Source organism: Atta cephalotes (assembly GCF_000143395.1).
Source record: "Atta cephalotes unplaced genomic scaffold scaffold00038, whole genome shotgun sequence".
NCBI lineage: Eukaryota > Metazoa > Arthropoda > Insecta > Hymenoptera > Formicidae > Atta > Atta cephalotes.
Window position 1 is genome coordinate 862565 of NW_012130102.1, and position 15465 is coordinate 878029.

General features: G+C 31.8%; 3 protein-coding genes across 3 annotated transcripts in view; 2 read left to right on the forward strand and 1 right to left on the reverse strand.

Annotated features, from left to right (window-relative positions):
- Nucleotides 1-966: 966 nt before the first annotated feature.
- LOC105621892 (integrator complex subunit 9) lies at nt 967-5479 on the forward strand. Its single transcript, XM_012203330.1, has 11 exons — nt 967-975; nt 1518-1715; nt 1812-1974; nt 2480-2721; nt 2808-3054; nt 3305-3485; nt 3578-3813; nt 4326-4537; nt 4699-4884; nt 5055-5249; nt 5360-5479. The coding sequence occupies exons 1-11, from the start codon at nt 967-969 to the stop codon at nt 5477-5479; spliced, it is 1989 nt and encodes a 662-aa protein (XP_012058720.1).
- Nucleotides 5480-6764: 1285 nt separating this feature from the next.
- Nucleotides 6765-9393, reverse strand: LOC105621894 (FUN14 domain-containing protein 1). The gene is made up of 4 exons (XM_012203331.1): nt 9344-9393; nt 7917-8081; nt 7617-7812; nt 6765-6950 (listed from the first exon to the last, which is right to left on the reverse strand). Exons 1-4 carry the CDS (start codon nt 9391-9393, stop codon nt 6765-6767), a joined length of 597 nt encoding a protein of 198 aa, XP_012058721.1.
- A 1160-nt stretch (nt 9394-10553) lies between these two features.
- The window catches only part of LOC105621895 (histone demethylase UTY), a 98129-nt gene continuing 93217 nt past the window's right edge, over nt 10554-15465 (forward strand). Inside the window, exons 1-3 of the mRNA XM_012203332.1 lie at nt 10554-10621; nt 11048-11304; nt 11999-12107. Of these exons, the coding sequence (XP_012058722.1) occupies nt 10554-10621; nt 11048-11304; nt 11999-12107 (434 nt within the window). The remainder of the gene's footprint in view (nt 10622-11047; nt 11305-11998; nt 12108-15465) is intronic.

Genomic DNA, 15465 nt, shown 5'->3' on the forward strand with positions numbered 1-15465 from the left:
ATGAATTCCGGGGAAAGTCTAAACGATAAAAGACTCTTCGTATAACTTCGTATAATGTATGCTATACGAAGTTATTACGAAATGGATTGTAAATTTTTTTCTATCCGAATACGTGTTTTAAATAGGGAATTACTTTTTTTTAATTTAATTGGATCTAATTGCGTTCAATTAGGTTCAATTGGATGCAATTGGATTGAAAAACTGCATTTCCTATTTAAAATTTTGAATTAAACAATGTGTGTTGTGCACAGAAAAAGCTAATATTATTTTTTAAAGATTAAAAGACATAAAGATATTCTCCATTCTGCAATTCCTATAAATGAATAAAAATGCATTCAGGATTGAAAAGCATTCATTTTAACATTCGTGAATCAATTTCTGAAAATTTGAATTTATTTCAATTTATTTCAATCCAATCTCCAATTCTCGTTTGCTAATATAAATTTGCCGAGGATCTTTAATATAATATCTCGTCGTGTCCGGAGATTTAGTACAGAGACGAACCACATCTACTTTCGACGATACGATTTTATCGATAGTGTCAGGAAATATATGTACTCACGTAGTTGATGAAAATGGATGTACTAGAGGTACATCAAGTGTATGTGCAATTTCGACGATAAGGAAAAAGGTCGACACCTGAGACCTCTCTCAGGTTTCTCTCTGGCGTAACTAAAACATGTAGGCAGGTAAGAATAGGTAAGAACATCATGTGATCCACGTGATATATTTTGACTTAAATTAAATTCATTGAATTAGAAGTAGAAAGTTCGAGAAGAAGTTAAAAAAAAGAAATCTATTAAAAACTCGAATCTACCAAAAATTCGAAAATTTAAATATGAGATTCGACCAGTTAAATATACTTGGCATCTAAAAACCGGCTTTTTTGTTACATGAAAGAAGTCGACTAAAACGGATATATATATACTCTCATGTGTCTCTCAACCTGTTAATAAAGGATTCAAGATGAGGCTGGTAATTATAATTACTTCAATTAAAAGTCATTATAGTTGACAGAGCTACAATTGCTTTTTATTTATAAGTAAGTTTGTAAATATAACCTTAAAATGCGCAAGTTTCTTGATGAGGAAAAATTAGAGATTTATATATATATATTTGATAGAGAAACTAGGATTGTTAGAGGAATAATAATTAGCGGAAATTCATCATTATTAAATTGATCAGTATAATTTATGATACATTTCCAATGTATTTGTGCTATTATGAGTTCCAGTTTTAAGTATTATTTGTATTGACATGCAGTTTATGGAACTGAAAAATTTACTAATTTTAATATTACTAAGCACCAAGATTCGCTTTGACAGAAAATAGAATTGTTTCTATTATTTAACAAATAATAATCATTATCTAGAAGTATTCTGTATTATATATAAAATTAATTTATTAGCTTCATTATACTTTCTAGTATAATGAAGAATTATTAGATAAAAATAACAATATCTTTCATATTGATACATTGTTTATAAAAATTAATTAACAATTTGATTTTTTTTTAGTATTGCCTATCCAGTGAGCCAACAAAGCCATGCTTGGTTCTAACTTTCAAAGGAACCACACTGATGTTGGATTGCGGTTTGAATATGCAATCCATTTTGCATTTCATGCCTTTGCCCATGGTACCTAGCAACAAATTTAATTCCTTGCCAACATGGCTGCCACGCAATGATAATCAACAAGATTGGCAAATTGAAGGAGTTAGTGAGATAGAATTTAATTATTTAATCCTTTTCAATATATTAATTGTTAAATTATTTTAAACAGCAATTGCAAATAATTATTTTTATTTTAAGGAGCTGAAAGAATGTTGCGGTAGAGTCTTTGTAGATTCAGTTCCAGAGTTCACTCCCCCTTTGGAGAAAATAATTGATTTCTCAGAGATCGATGCCATTTTGATATCCAACTATACATGTATGCTCGCATTGCCATTCATAACGGAAGGCACAGGTTTCAAAGGTATAACAAACATATGCAAAATGATATACTTTGATAAAAGTTATGTACAGATATAAGCAAAAGGGTTATTATCTTGGAAACGGTGATAGATGCGGCAAAATGTCACAGGATTATTTCAATTTCTCTTTAGAGTTATGAAAAATGTCTTATGCATTGGAGTCGTATGTATCACTGTTATTGAGGAAACTGTCTCAACATCTAAATCTGGTTGTAATTTTTTTGGTAAAGAGTGTATGTAGAGTGTTTGGCAACAAGTGGAAGAAAATTTAAAAAGTAATTCTCTAGATAAAATAAGTTAAAAATAAAAAATAATAAAATTGCGAATTTGACTTCATTTTTATGTGCATATATGAACGTTAAAACATTTATAATAAGAAGCGAAATCGAAGTTGCAATTTCATTCTTGATTTTCGTCTTATTTTTATTATCTATAGAATTTTTTAATTTTCTTCCATCTGTTGCCAGATATTCTGTGTATGCATTAATCTATAAACACAATTCGAAGGTATAATATATGCTACCGAACCGACATTGCAAATTGGACGGTTTTTCATGGAGGAATTAGTAGAGTTTATCGAGCGGACTCCTAAAGCAACAATGGCTAAACATTGGAAGGACATGTTACATACGTTGCCATCTCCATTAGCTGAAGTTGTTAAACCAAAATCTTGGAAACATATTTATTCCATGTCGGCTGTGAATTCGGCGTTATCAAACATTCAAATGGTTGGATATGATCAAAAGCTAGTAAGTTTAAGACACACGCAAATTAACATATTAAGATAACATAAGATTCATAAAAAACGACCCAATCACATTCGAATTACTTGCAGGATATATACGGTGCTTTAACAGTGACACCAATCAGTTCGGGGTTCTGTTTAGGTAGTAGTAATTGGTTGATTTCTAGCGATCACGAAAAAGTTGCTTTTGTCAGTGGTTCATCTACACTGACTACTCATCCAAAGCCCATGGATCAAGTCACGTTGAAGCACGCAAATCTGTTGATTTTGACAGGTTTAACGCAAACGCCAACTGCTAATCCAGACACAATGCTTGGGGAATTGTGCATGACTGTTGGTAATAATCTCAATATCTGATAAATTGCAATATACCCAGCAAAAAGATAATCTCTTGATTAAAATTATATTCCTTAGGAGAATTAAACAAATAATAAAATCAATTTATTTTTCTTACGAGATTTTTTTCTGACAAAATTGTTTTCTTTATTATATAAGTGCATTATTATTCGGATTTTTATCCTGGTTATTTTTTGAATAAAAATATAATTTAAGTAATGATTTTATCTTACCATATAAAAATGTTGCAGCTGTGACTCTTAGAGCTGGTGGATGTGTCTTGATACCCTGTTATCCCTCCGGTGTCGTGTATGACTTATTCGAGTGTCTGAGCACTCATCTAGACAAGTCAGGCTTCACGCAAGTGCCTCTATTCTTCATCTCACCTGTGGCGGAGACATCCTTGGCTTATTCAAATATTCTTGCTGAATGGTATAATCAATGAAGTGATTCTAAAATATTTCTGATGTATTGCATTCTATTATTTTTTTATTTTGTATTTTATTATCATTTTTTACTTTTAGGCTATCAACAAATAAACAAAACAAAGTTTATCTTCCAGAGGAACCGTTTCCACATGCTTTCCTCGTGAAGAATGCTCGATTGAAGCATTATACATCTACATACGCTGAAGGATTCAGCAGTGATTACCGACAGCCTTGTGTCGTCTTTTGCGGCCATCCCAGTCTTCGATTTGGCGATGCCGTGCACTTCGTGCAGTTATGGGGCGGCAATCCTTTGCATACCGTAATTTTTACCGGTAAGGTTACATAATTCAAAAAATAATAAATTTGTAATAAATTTGCATTTGCAATTCTACATTGGATAAAAATTCTAGAAATAGAATAAATTATTCAATCAACATTGGCTCCATCATCCGGTGATTGAGTCTTTTCTAAAAATTCACTCTTTATCAATATTTGCAAATAAATATTTTACGTAATGTGGTTGTCACATATACATTTTTTAATAAAAGGACCAAGGAAATTTCTGTAGGGTCTCTTGCTCTTACTTCATGCAAGTTATGAATTTAAAAATCCATATGTGGGATGTAGAATCTAGCACTCGAAATTAGATAAATATTAAATATCAAACAAATATACGTAGGACAAATATATAGTTAACATTAAATATCTCTTTCTAATATTGCAATAGTTAATACAAGCTACGTATTTTTCTTAGTACTTTTTGTATATCCATATATAGTATACGATTGTTTTATTAATATTTTCTTTATAACACATTATTTATATTTATATAATTTTCTTACAGAACCTGATTTTCCATATTTGGAAGCCCTCGCACCTTTTCAACCATTGTCTATGAAAGCAGTGCACTGTCCTATCGATACTTCTCTGAACTTTACTCAGGCTAATAAACTCATTCGAGACTTGAAGCCAGAGCACTTAGTAATTCCGGAGGTTTACACACAGCCTCCCGGAATGGCACCGCATAGAACGGATCTTGTCATCGAATCCATTGGGGTAGTTATACGTTTTTTATTTAATGAAAAATTTCTCTTCTTTTTATACAATTTATGTTTACAATTCTCTGTTTTGTATTCTTTCTTTACTATATTTATAAAATATGTATATGTATTAAAAAAAAAGTATATAAAATAACTTGCATAATTACTTTGTTCAAGGAAAAACCCTTGATTACTTTCAAACGCGGAGAAGTGATAAAATTGCCATTAAAGCGGAAGAAGGGCCGTGTGTTTATTGAGCCGGAATTAGCTAGCAATATTGTACCGAGTGAAGTGCGGCCTGGCTTGAGTCTCGCATCTGTTACCGGCGAACTTGATGTCAAGGACAACGTGTATACTATAAAAGTAATTACTAATATGTATAAAGATAAATATGAATTTCACGGTCAAGATAAATATTATGACAAGCTCTTTTGTAGAAGATATTTTCAATTAAAGAGATTTACTGGGAGAAAAAAAGTGCAATATATTTAATGTTATATATAATTTCGTTTCTAAATCTGTAACATTTCTAGAATGTAGAGGATAAACTGACTGGAAAGAGGAAAATGTCATTGGGTTCGCCTGCGCCAATCATGGAGGAAGTGCTGAAGGAGAGAAAGCATGAGTATGGCAATCTGGATCCACAAGAATTGCTGCAAAAGCTTAATCAGGAAGGCTTTCATGGAGCCAAATTACAGCATAGTCCCACCTCTACGAGTATTCATTTGGTAGGATTTGATATCTCATTGACTTTTTCAATATAAATGTAGAAAATAATCTTTTCGATAATTATATAAACACAATCGATATAATTAAGAGAATTAATGTCTACTTGCAGCAAGACGAGGACACTTTGATTCAGATCGGAGATAATTCTACGCACATTTTCTGCAACGGCGATCAAAAGATCCGTAAACGTCTTAGGAGTATAATAATGCAGTGTCTGAAAAGATTTTGAGGTACGATATACATTTATAGTATTCTGATATTCTGTGAGACAATGTTTTATACTATTATATCGTATTGTATATACATTTATATATAATTTATTGTTTCAAAACGTGTATATATTTATTTGTTTCATCATTCATTTTTATTCTATCTATGACATTAACTTAAGAATTATTTCTAAATTGACTATACTAGAAAAGATTTTTATTATCTAATTATGTCAAATAAGGGGCAGTTTAAGTACTTTCAAACACAATACTTTTAACAAACATTGCTTAATTTAAAAACATACATTTGGCAATAATATAATAATGCTTTTCTATATATTTAATAACACAAGTCAAATTTCAGTTTCTATTATTGCTAGATTATTGCTAATAAGTGATTGAAATTTGTTAAATTTGCATTTGAATATCATTAATCAATCAATCATTTTTATTGTAGATAATACATATTAAGATCTGTATATATAAGTACAAACAATGTGATATAAATATATGGCGATTAGCAAATTAAATGTAAATAATGAAAGAAAAATTGGAATCACAATCCTTTACAATAATAGTATAATGAGTATACAATATTATTTTAACGATTTACATCCTAGAATGACTAATTTCTGCTGCATTCTGAACGAACAAGAAACCTCTATCATTTCATTATGCACGTGTTATATATTTTTTGATTTGCATGTTGCATACAAATGACAGCAAAATTATCAAGATTCTAAGATTCTTTTCGTTTACAAGATAGAATAAAAATAAATATACTGAAGCGATACAAAAATTTCAATAAACCTCAATGCTATAAATAAGTTTTTTTCAATTTTACGTCTAGAAAACATTAGGGACTTTCATTTGTTTGATGTATTAATTCTAGAGATGGTAACAATGAGTAAAGTTTATTCTACTTATTGATCTTAAAATATGTTGGTCTTAAAATAGTTTATATAAACATTTTGATTGAAACTATTCCGTTATGTATATTCTTACTTCAGACTCTAAAAGAAGAAAAAATATTATAAGCAATTCTATAATGCATGAATAAGTTTTACTCATCGCTAACAATAGTGACAAACTAAAAAATAAAGGTATTTATCTAGGATTATTAAGCGTACTTCGCGCGACCCATTTTTTCAACACGTTGATCTTATTTCTTACCTCGTCCATGATTGTATTGTTATACTCGTCGACGACGTTGTCATGTGCGTCAATAGTGGAGCAGCTGTCTTTTGACGCGACATGGATGTCGATCTTTCTCTTGGTTGCATTCAGAGTGCAGCAACTTATTACCTAGTTAGCTGTGGCGATACCGATCGCGACTCCCGCCACATACGAGACTAGAAAGAAATGGAATTCCGTTGGCTGGAAGCTATCGTCGCCGCCGGTCAACATGTGGTACCAGCGCCGTGTATAGGTCTTCCCTTGTTTCAGCAATCGCTCGGCTTTATCCAGCTTTTTATCGACGAATCTCTCGGCCTGGAATGCAATAATGTTCATCAGTGACTCGGTGTTACATCGAAGCGGAATTGGTAAAATCTGCACACCATAATTAATTTTATTAAATATTTTTATTGGGGATTATACAAAAAGTATAATGATATTGACAAAAATTAATATTGATATTAATTGTTATTGATTGATATTGCCGTATTAAATTTTAATATTGAATTAATATCATTCAATATGGATACTGTAAACGCAACAGTAATATGTATGATGACAACATACTAAATGTTCGTTCACATTTTCGCACAAAACTTCAAAGTTATTGTTCTTTACTTCACCAAGATAGACCGATAATGAAACCGCCAAGAAAACTCGTGGCAATGTACGAACTCTTCCTCCACAGTATCCCTACCTGCAAACAACAGTAGGAACATTACATTTAAAAAATTTGTAAACTAAAAAATTATAAACAAGCAAAAATATTTCCTACAATGAGAAATGATTAAACGCAAGCAATTTGTTAAGTTATAGTTGAAAACAAAGTTACAGATTCGAAATAATTTCTGTTGGAAGATAATCATAATATTTTAAAAAATATGTATTGTTTCTAGGAAGAAGTTAAAAAATAGAAAACTTTCAATTTTTAACTCAGAGAAATTACAAAATCTTTATGCAGCAACCTGACATTTGTCTCACCTTATCCATGAAATTTGGTCCTTCGCCGGTAATCTTTTCTTCCACCTTATCTGTTATTTTCTCGGCTTTACTCATAATCTTGTCCCAATTAATTTTTATGTAACCCTGATGTGCAGCTATTTGCAGCATGATGATTCCACCACCAACTGCACAGGCTGCCATCTTTCCAATCTTCATGGTGACGAATCCAGTTACCCTAAGTTACAAGGCAGTTAGTATGGAAGGTTTGCCTAATAAGTGTTAAATGCTCAGATATTTGAGAAATAAATAATTATGACAATTAAGACACAAAATGCGTACCATCCTGATGTGGTACCAATGATGATCTGTTTGGTCGCTGAAGATTTGCTCACATCACCCATGATTTTTTCTAAAAAGGATTTGGCTTCCTGTGAGGCATCTATACTACTGTAGGCTTCCTTGTTCGCGTCTTCTTTATTCTTTTTGGGTATTGGCATCTTGGTCCTGAAAAAAAAGAAGAATGTGAAAATACAACAAAGAATTAATATCTTAAAAGATTGGAATTCATGTAACATTGCTCAGTGATCTCATAAAGTCAAGTATGACTTTAAAAAAGTTCCTGTATATACATAAATTCTATGCTTAAAAAGTTGTACATGTGAGTGAAAGAAGTATCAATGTAGAAAGTTTCACATACCTAACTGATATACAAAAAGATGTTTCAACTATCAACTCTATCTTTAAATTTGGAGTAAATCAAATAAAAAATAATAAATCCCTGATTAGTCCTAATAATAATTGTTCTATTAACCTTTAAGTGGGTAAATGAGATAGCCACAGTACTCCAAGTATAGTTTTTTAAAAATCTTATTCTGGAAAAGAAAAACAAAAAAGTATTGCCCAGAAGTCTTAAAGTTTATTATTTTTACATTCATTTATCTCATGAAGTCTAATTTACAATGTGCTCTTTGCTTCTGTTGCTCTTTGCTTTTTCCCACATTTTTATCTTGCCTTTTTGCTTCTGTTTCTTCGTCTTCTGTCATTTGAGATAAAAATTGTTGAACTTCAGAAGCGATAAGAAACATACAGTGAAATCATTACTTTCTTGTTGTTTATTGATGTTAAACGAGGACTAAAAATGATTTATTTTGTCCTTGCTAGAAAACATCTATGATTGTCGATAAAACGATTGAAGAAGGAAAAAGGTAATAGATAAAAAGCATGAAACGGGAAATGAAGAATACATTATAGATTAGGCTTGTAAATGTAAATTTAACCACAACAGCATAATATACTAGTAAAAAGTATAACTGTAGAATTAAAATTTTGTATTCTGAGTACCCTACTTGTTACATATCTTTTCTCTAAATTTATTAGAGTGAAATCTTGTTTTGAACTAAGCTTGAAAACTAAGTTGAAAACAGTGATTCAATTTTCAATCTTTAAAAGTGAGATTTTTCACTCTGAAAGTTTTAGAATCTTTAACCTACCTACTTAAAGGTTAACAACTATTCAGTAACAAAAGGATCACATGAGAAAACAGACATTGCAAGTTGACGTTATCCTCATTCTGTGGATTTGTGACGCAGTGAAGTAAATGAAAACGTAATTATATCGATGACGAAGTTTCGGAAGGAAGTCACAGCGATTGTTCTCAAAAAAGGAAAAGAATGTCGCGGAATATCAAGGAAATCTCAACCGTAAATTCCCAATCGCTGTAACATTCAATGAATTCCGGGGAAAAGCTAAACGATAAAAGACTCTACCGTTTGAAGAATTTCCTTATTCTCGAGCGGAAGACACTTCTATTCGGCATGAGTATCGAGCGTGTTTTTAGGTGTATGACGAGTCGTCTCGCGGACAGAAACGTTTTGCTTAGATCTACAGAACATTTCGATAAAGTATGAAATTTACCTATTCGACAATAAATTTTCGCAGACGGTGACGGATGCGACGACGTCAGTTGAGCAACCCGTCAGATCGAATGTAAATTGACGTAAATACGATACGATAATTTGGAGGGAGCCAGAACGGCTCCCGAGAATCAAGTTTGCTCGTTTTAGATGCACCTTCTACACCTTGCTCGTCTTTGTTCCTCTTTCCTTTTATCTCTTGCTTCAACTTGAAATTTATTTATTGTTTTTTTTTGTAGTATTTACATTTTTTAATATACAATATATTTAAATCTACTTTTATTTAATCTTTTTTACATTTAAATTCGAATATTTCTATTTTTAGTTACTTTAACTTAATTTATTAATTGAATTGCTGAAACTTTTCTTCTTAATATTTATATCTATTATAACTTAAATACTACTATTATAGTATATTATCTATATTTAATCTTTTATATTTAATCTTTTTATATTTTAATATCTGATATTTTGTTTCTTAGTCACTTTAAATATCAATTAAATTTATCGCAATTTTTGCCTGAAATATCTATTTCTCGATATATGTATATTCATCGTTAATTCTCGACAATCAAATGTCACTTAAAAAAAATAGTTAATATTGAATAGCAGTGAATTTATTTTTTCTCGTATTTTATCGCATTCAAATTTACCGCGCTCGAAACTTCGAAATGACTGCCTTGACTCGGCCGCACTCGGCGTCGTTCGGTCATGCTCGGCATTCGTCGGCATTTCGTGAGCCGGGTCGGTCAGGCCGGCGCGACTCGCTTCATGTCGCTCGTACGTGATCACGTGCAGTTCGTGTCGTTGCCGTTGTCGCTGCTGTCGCTGTTGCGCCGCCGCCGCCGCCGCCGCGCCGCCACCACTATCATCTCGCTGATAAACTCTTCGCGATGCGGTGACGGCGCCGTGGGATTGACTCGCGTATAATCGCGCGCGCGCGCGCGACTTCCTCGTCGTAGGTTTCGGAGTCGTCGTCGTGCGTGCGTGATATCCGTCTCGCGCGGGTCGCGGATGTGTGACGCGCGTGTCTTTACCGGGACCGCGACAGAGCGTGTGTAAAATGGCACAGGACACCGACGACATCAACCTCACGCCGCAGGAATTGCAGACGCTGTCGGAGCTGGACAGGTGATTAACTCCACCCGGTTCCACGTACACCTCCGTGGTGTTCCCGGTCTCCCGCGACCGGGATTAATGTCGCTGTTTCCGTTCCGTCCAGATGACGAGTATCACGACTATCACGTCACTGATATATAACCTAGAAAAGCGCATTTGACAGCGCGCTTGTGCGCAACCTACTGACACCGTTTTCGCGTTTCCGTCTGTACCACATTCCGTGGGCTTGTCGCAAAATCTCGCCGCGATAACAATGCGCGCGCGGAGCCGAATGGCCGGCGTCTTGATTATTAAATCGCCGGCCCGGTCGCCGATAATAACGATCGACGTAAACACATGCGTTCCGCACGAGTCTCTCGACCGGACGGAATGCGCGCGTAAATGCGATATAATACATCGTGAAACTGAAGGCACTTTCTCTCTTGTGTGCATGCACAGCCGGCAGTTCGGTTTCCTCAAGCTCAACTCCCCGGAGCAGGCGAAGAGGAAGACCCTGGTGGTGCGTGCCATTAAATACCTGGAGCGTATGCTGGTTCAGGCCCAGGCGGAGAGACAGCGCAGGAAAGCTGATAGTACAAAAACGTGCCCGGATGACTCCAAGGAGAATGATGATGAGGATAAGGGAATAAGCATCGATCCCAAGACATACTGCAAGCTGGGACACTTTCATCTACTTTTAGAAGATTATAGCAAAGGTATGACTTCCTTCTTATGGTATATCTTGTCATAAAATTGTCGGGAATATTTTACATTTGTTTAAAATTCAGATCAATTTGTGAATCTCATTTAAATCAAATTCTATTTTACAATTGAAGACGCTTTGTCAAGCAAACAAAACTGTTTCCTTTAATTCTTTTTCATTTAGAAGAAATAAGTACTTGTTTTATAAATTAAATTAGTGAGATATTAGAAGATATTGAGATAGTAAGATTATAGCAAAAATATAGCTCTCCCTTTCTATATTATTTTTTTCTATAAAACAATTGAGAATGTTTTATGTCTGTTGAAAAAGAATTTAGGCTAATTATATATTAGTCATTTAATTCAAATTCTATTTTATAATTGAAGATGTTCTTTCAAGCAAATGAGATTATCTTTTTTATTTATTTTTTTATTCTAAATAAATTTTATTCTAAAAAAACTTGTATGAATCAAATAATAAAGAATTTAACTGAGTAATTTTAAACTCGAGATATGTATATCATATCGACAGTTGGGAAACCTGTCCAAACAATTGACAGGAGGGATTCCTAGGGCTTCAAATTTCATTGATTTACCGTATATTTTCTCTCACTTTTAAACCTTATATCTTGGATAAAACAATTTTCGTTTTATTTATATTAACGAGCAAACCTGCTCTGATGACTATCCTCTTTTTTTTTGATACAGCAATGTCAGCGTATCAGAAATTCTACTCTTTAAAAGGTGACTACTGGAAGGATGCTTCATTTCTGTATGGACTGGGTCTCGTTTACTTCCATTTCAATGCCTTTCAATGGTGAGTGTGAAATAATTTTCTTTTTTTTAATATGTGCCCTACAAAGGAACGATGAATTCTATAACAAGAGTATCAATATTCAATGTGTGAGTGTATCTTGTGAGCCTAATTTTATATTAGGTAATTAAGTAAGGTAAAATAAATTAATTGTGAATTAATTAATTGAAATTGAATAAAGAAATTTAATGAATAAAATAAATTATAACAAATTTCAATAAATTTAATATTTATGATTAATAAAACTGATGAATTCTATTAAACTGCATTCACTCCATTAAATAAACTTGATATTTTTTAAATTAAAATTTATTAGAGAATATTAAAGTTATTAAATTCCAAACCTGAAGCAGAATATTAATAAAATTGCATTAAAATATATAAAGATACAATCTCTTGGCTGTTTATTCTTAAATTTTGCAAAAAAATGTTTTAAATTTCTTATTAATGTCTTTTAAATAAATTCACTGACGAAGAATTTATATTTTATATTTATTGGTTTTTTTGTTAACATTACTAAGATAAGTTGCAGAAGATTCTACGCTCTCATTTTATTTAAAATGGAAAGTGATAGCTAAAACGAGCATTCATATAAGCTACGGGGATGTAAAACGGTTGGTTTTACTTCTCGCGCGTAATGTAAACGTAGAGCAGAATCCCATGGTTCAGTCGGCTAGGTCCTAGGCAAGCTACGTAAGGGCGAAGGGCTCAACCGACGAACGGCAAACATGGCCGACATAAAAAAAATTCCGCAATCTCTCTCGCGAGAGTTGCTCGCCTTGAGAAGGGGGCGTCGGCCCTTGCACGACGTACACACACGCAGAGTTCATCGTTCCCGTGTAGCCTCTCTCTCTGTGCATCCTCTGTTTATTTTTTAATTTTGTATCGCACACGTGACACCATCGCTCGCCGATAAACGGCAAGCTGCCCTTCCGGGCGCCGATAAGGTGTGAATCCGAGAGTCGATAAAGTCGCAAGCATTTCGGTTCTCTTGACCAAAGTTCTACCAAAGTTTTTAATTTTTATTCTTTATCTTTTTTGAAGTCTTAGAATTAGAAAAAGATGAAGAGTTAGTTAAACCGAGATTTAATTGCATTGGTAGAAACAGGCATGAGAGAGTTTCACTTTATTTTGTCTTATAAACAGTTTAATGATAAATTTTTAACTGTAACAGAATCAACAAGTAGATCTCATACATACATATGTATAAAATAATAATGAAAAGATTAATGCTTATAAGGACATCTAACAGTGGCTGTTTCTTACTTTTATTATATCAAAATATAAATACATAAATACGATAGAGAACGTCAATGATCGGTCAAAGTTTAAATAAGTTTGTGATGAAGTTTCGAATAATACAATATATATTCTTTGTTAAGTCAATTTATCGCACATATAACTGCCTAGCAAACGAAAATGGATTGAAATGGATTGGAAATTTTCAATTCATCCGAATCCATATTTTAAATCCATAAAAATGGAATGGATTCGATATAAAAAAATTTTTATACATGTAAAAATTTAAATAAATTAAAGTAGTAATTACATGAAATTCTATAGTTATTATTTTAAAACTTATAATACAAAAAATATACTAGCTGTATAATAAAAGGAATATTAATATAAAATATACATAAAAGCAATTGATTTATTAATTAAAAATAAGGCATTTATATATGTAACATTTAATGTACATATTTACGTAGTTTTTTATGTAGTTGTTTCTTTTAACTATTAAATGAAGTAAGAATTAATACATTTTTACGGTGCAACTGTTTTTTAACTCAGTTGAATTAAAACGAAAAACTTATTTATAATTCTGAATAAAGCAGCATTCATGGTGCATTTTTAAATGAAACAATGGATTTTCTACTCACAATTTTGAATTGTATAACATTCATGGCTCATTTTAAAAGAAAAACTTTTTTTTATTCAATTGGCTTAAAACACTGCATTTCCTATTCAGAATTTTGAATTGAGCAGTATTCATAATAGCATAGAAATGGCTAATATTATTTTTAGATTTAACTAGATTGAACAACTTCATTTCCTATTCGGAATTTTGAATTAAGTAGTGAATTAAATAGTATTCATGATACACAGAAATGACCGATATTATTTTTAGATTCACTTGATTGCAAAACTGCATTTCCTATTCACAATTTTGAATTGAGAAGTATTCACAATGCACACACACAAAATACTGTAATATTATTTTTTGAAAGATTGAAAAGTATAGAAATATATTCTATGCCATTCTTATAAATGAGTAAAAATGCATTCAAGATTGAAAAGGATTCATTTTAACATTTATGAATCCGTATTTCTGAAAATTTAAATCCATTTTAATCCATTTCATTCCATTCTCGTTTGCTGGAAGGTGCGCCGAAATTTTCGAATTTTCAACACAATCTGGGACGCTAATAATTATTTCTGCCTAAATTAAATTAGAAAAACTGTAAAGAACTTATATTGCGAAAAATATTATTTTAATTAGAGTTCGAACATGAGATCTTAATATAGGGATGTTCGAATGTTTCGGCGCGCAATCATATCTTGAATAAATTGATTTAACAGAGAATGTATATTGTATTATTCGAAACATCTAAGTTTTGATTATTCATGTGTTCTCTATCCTATTTATAGAGTTGTCACAGATCTGGAAAACCGGGAAAAGTCAGGGGAAAATGTAAAAAAGTCTGGAATTTTCTGAAACTGTTCCAGATAATTATTATAATTTAATATTACATCTGAGGTATATAGTGAAATACATTCAAAACTTGCTTTACACTTTAAACGATTTTAATAAAATAATTAAAATTTATATTTTATAAATGAATAACAATAATCAAAATTAATTGAATTAAAGACTCTTCATGCTAAATACAAATTACAATAATTAATCCAGTACAAATTAATGGCTATATGGAGTCAAATATTGTTTTCGGTGCGTCAATTATGAACAAATTTTTGTAATTTGTATTTATATCTTATTCAATATTTTTATTTGATCGCCCTTTTTCGTAACTGCATTCTTTTTTTCCAATACTAACTTATTTTTTATTGGCTCGAATTTGCACCCAAAATTTTAATATGTTACTAAACCTTTTTTTGCGTTATTTTTAATAATATAGGCTAGATTTCCTACAACTCTTTATAAATGTGTTAAAATCTACATATTTTACATTGGAAAGTTTTTCTCTCTCATCTTGAAAAACCTGGAAAAGTCAGGGAATTAAAAAATTTTTTTTCTGTGGCAATCCTGTAATTTAATGTAATCTATATATATATATATATATATATATATATATATATATATATAACTAATATATATTCTTACTTATTTAAATTAAAATTA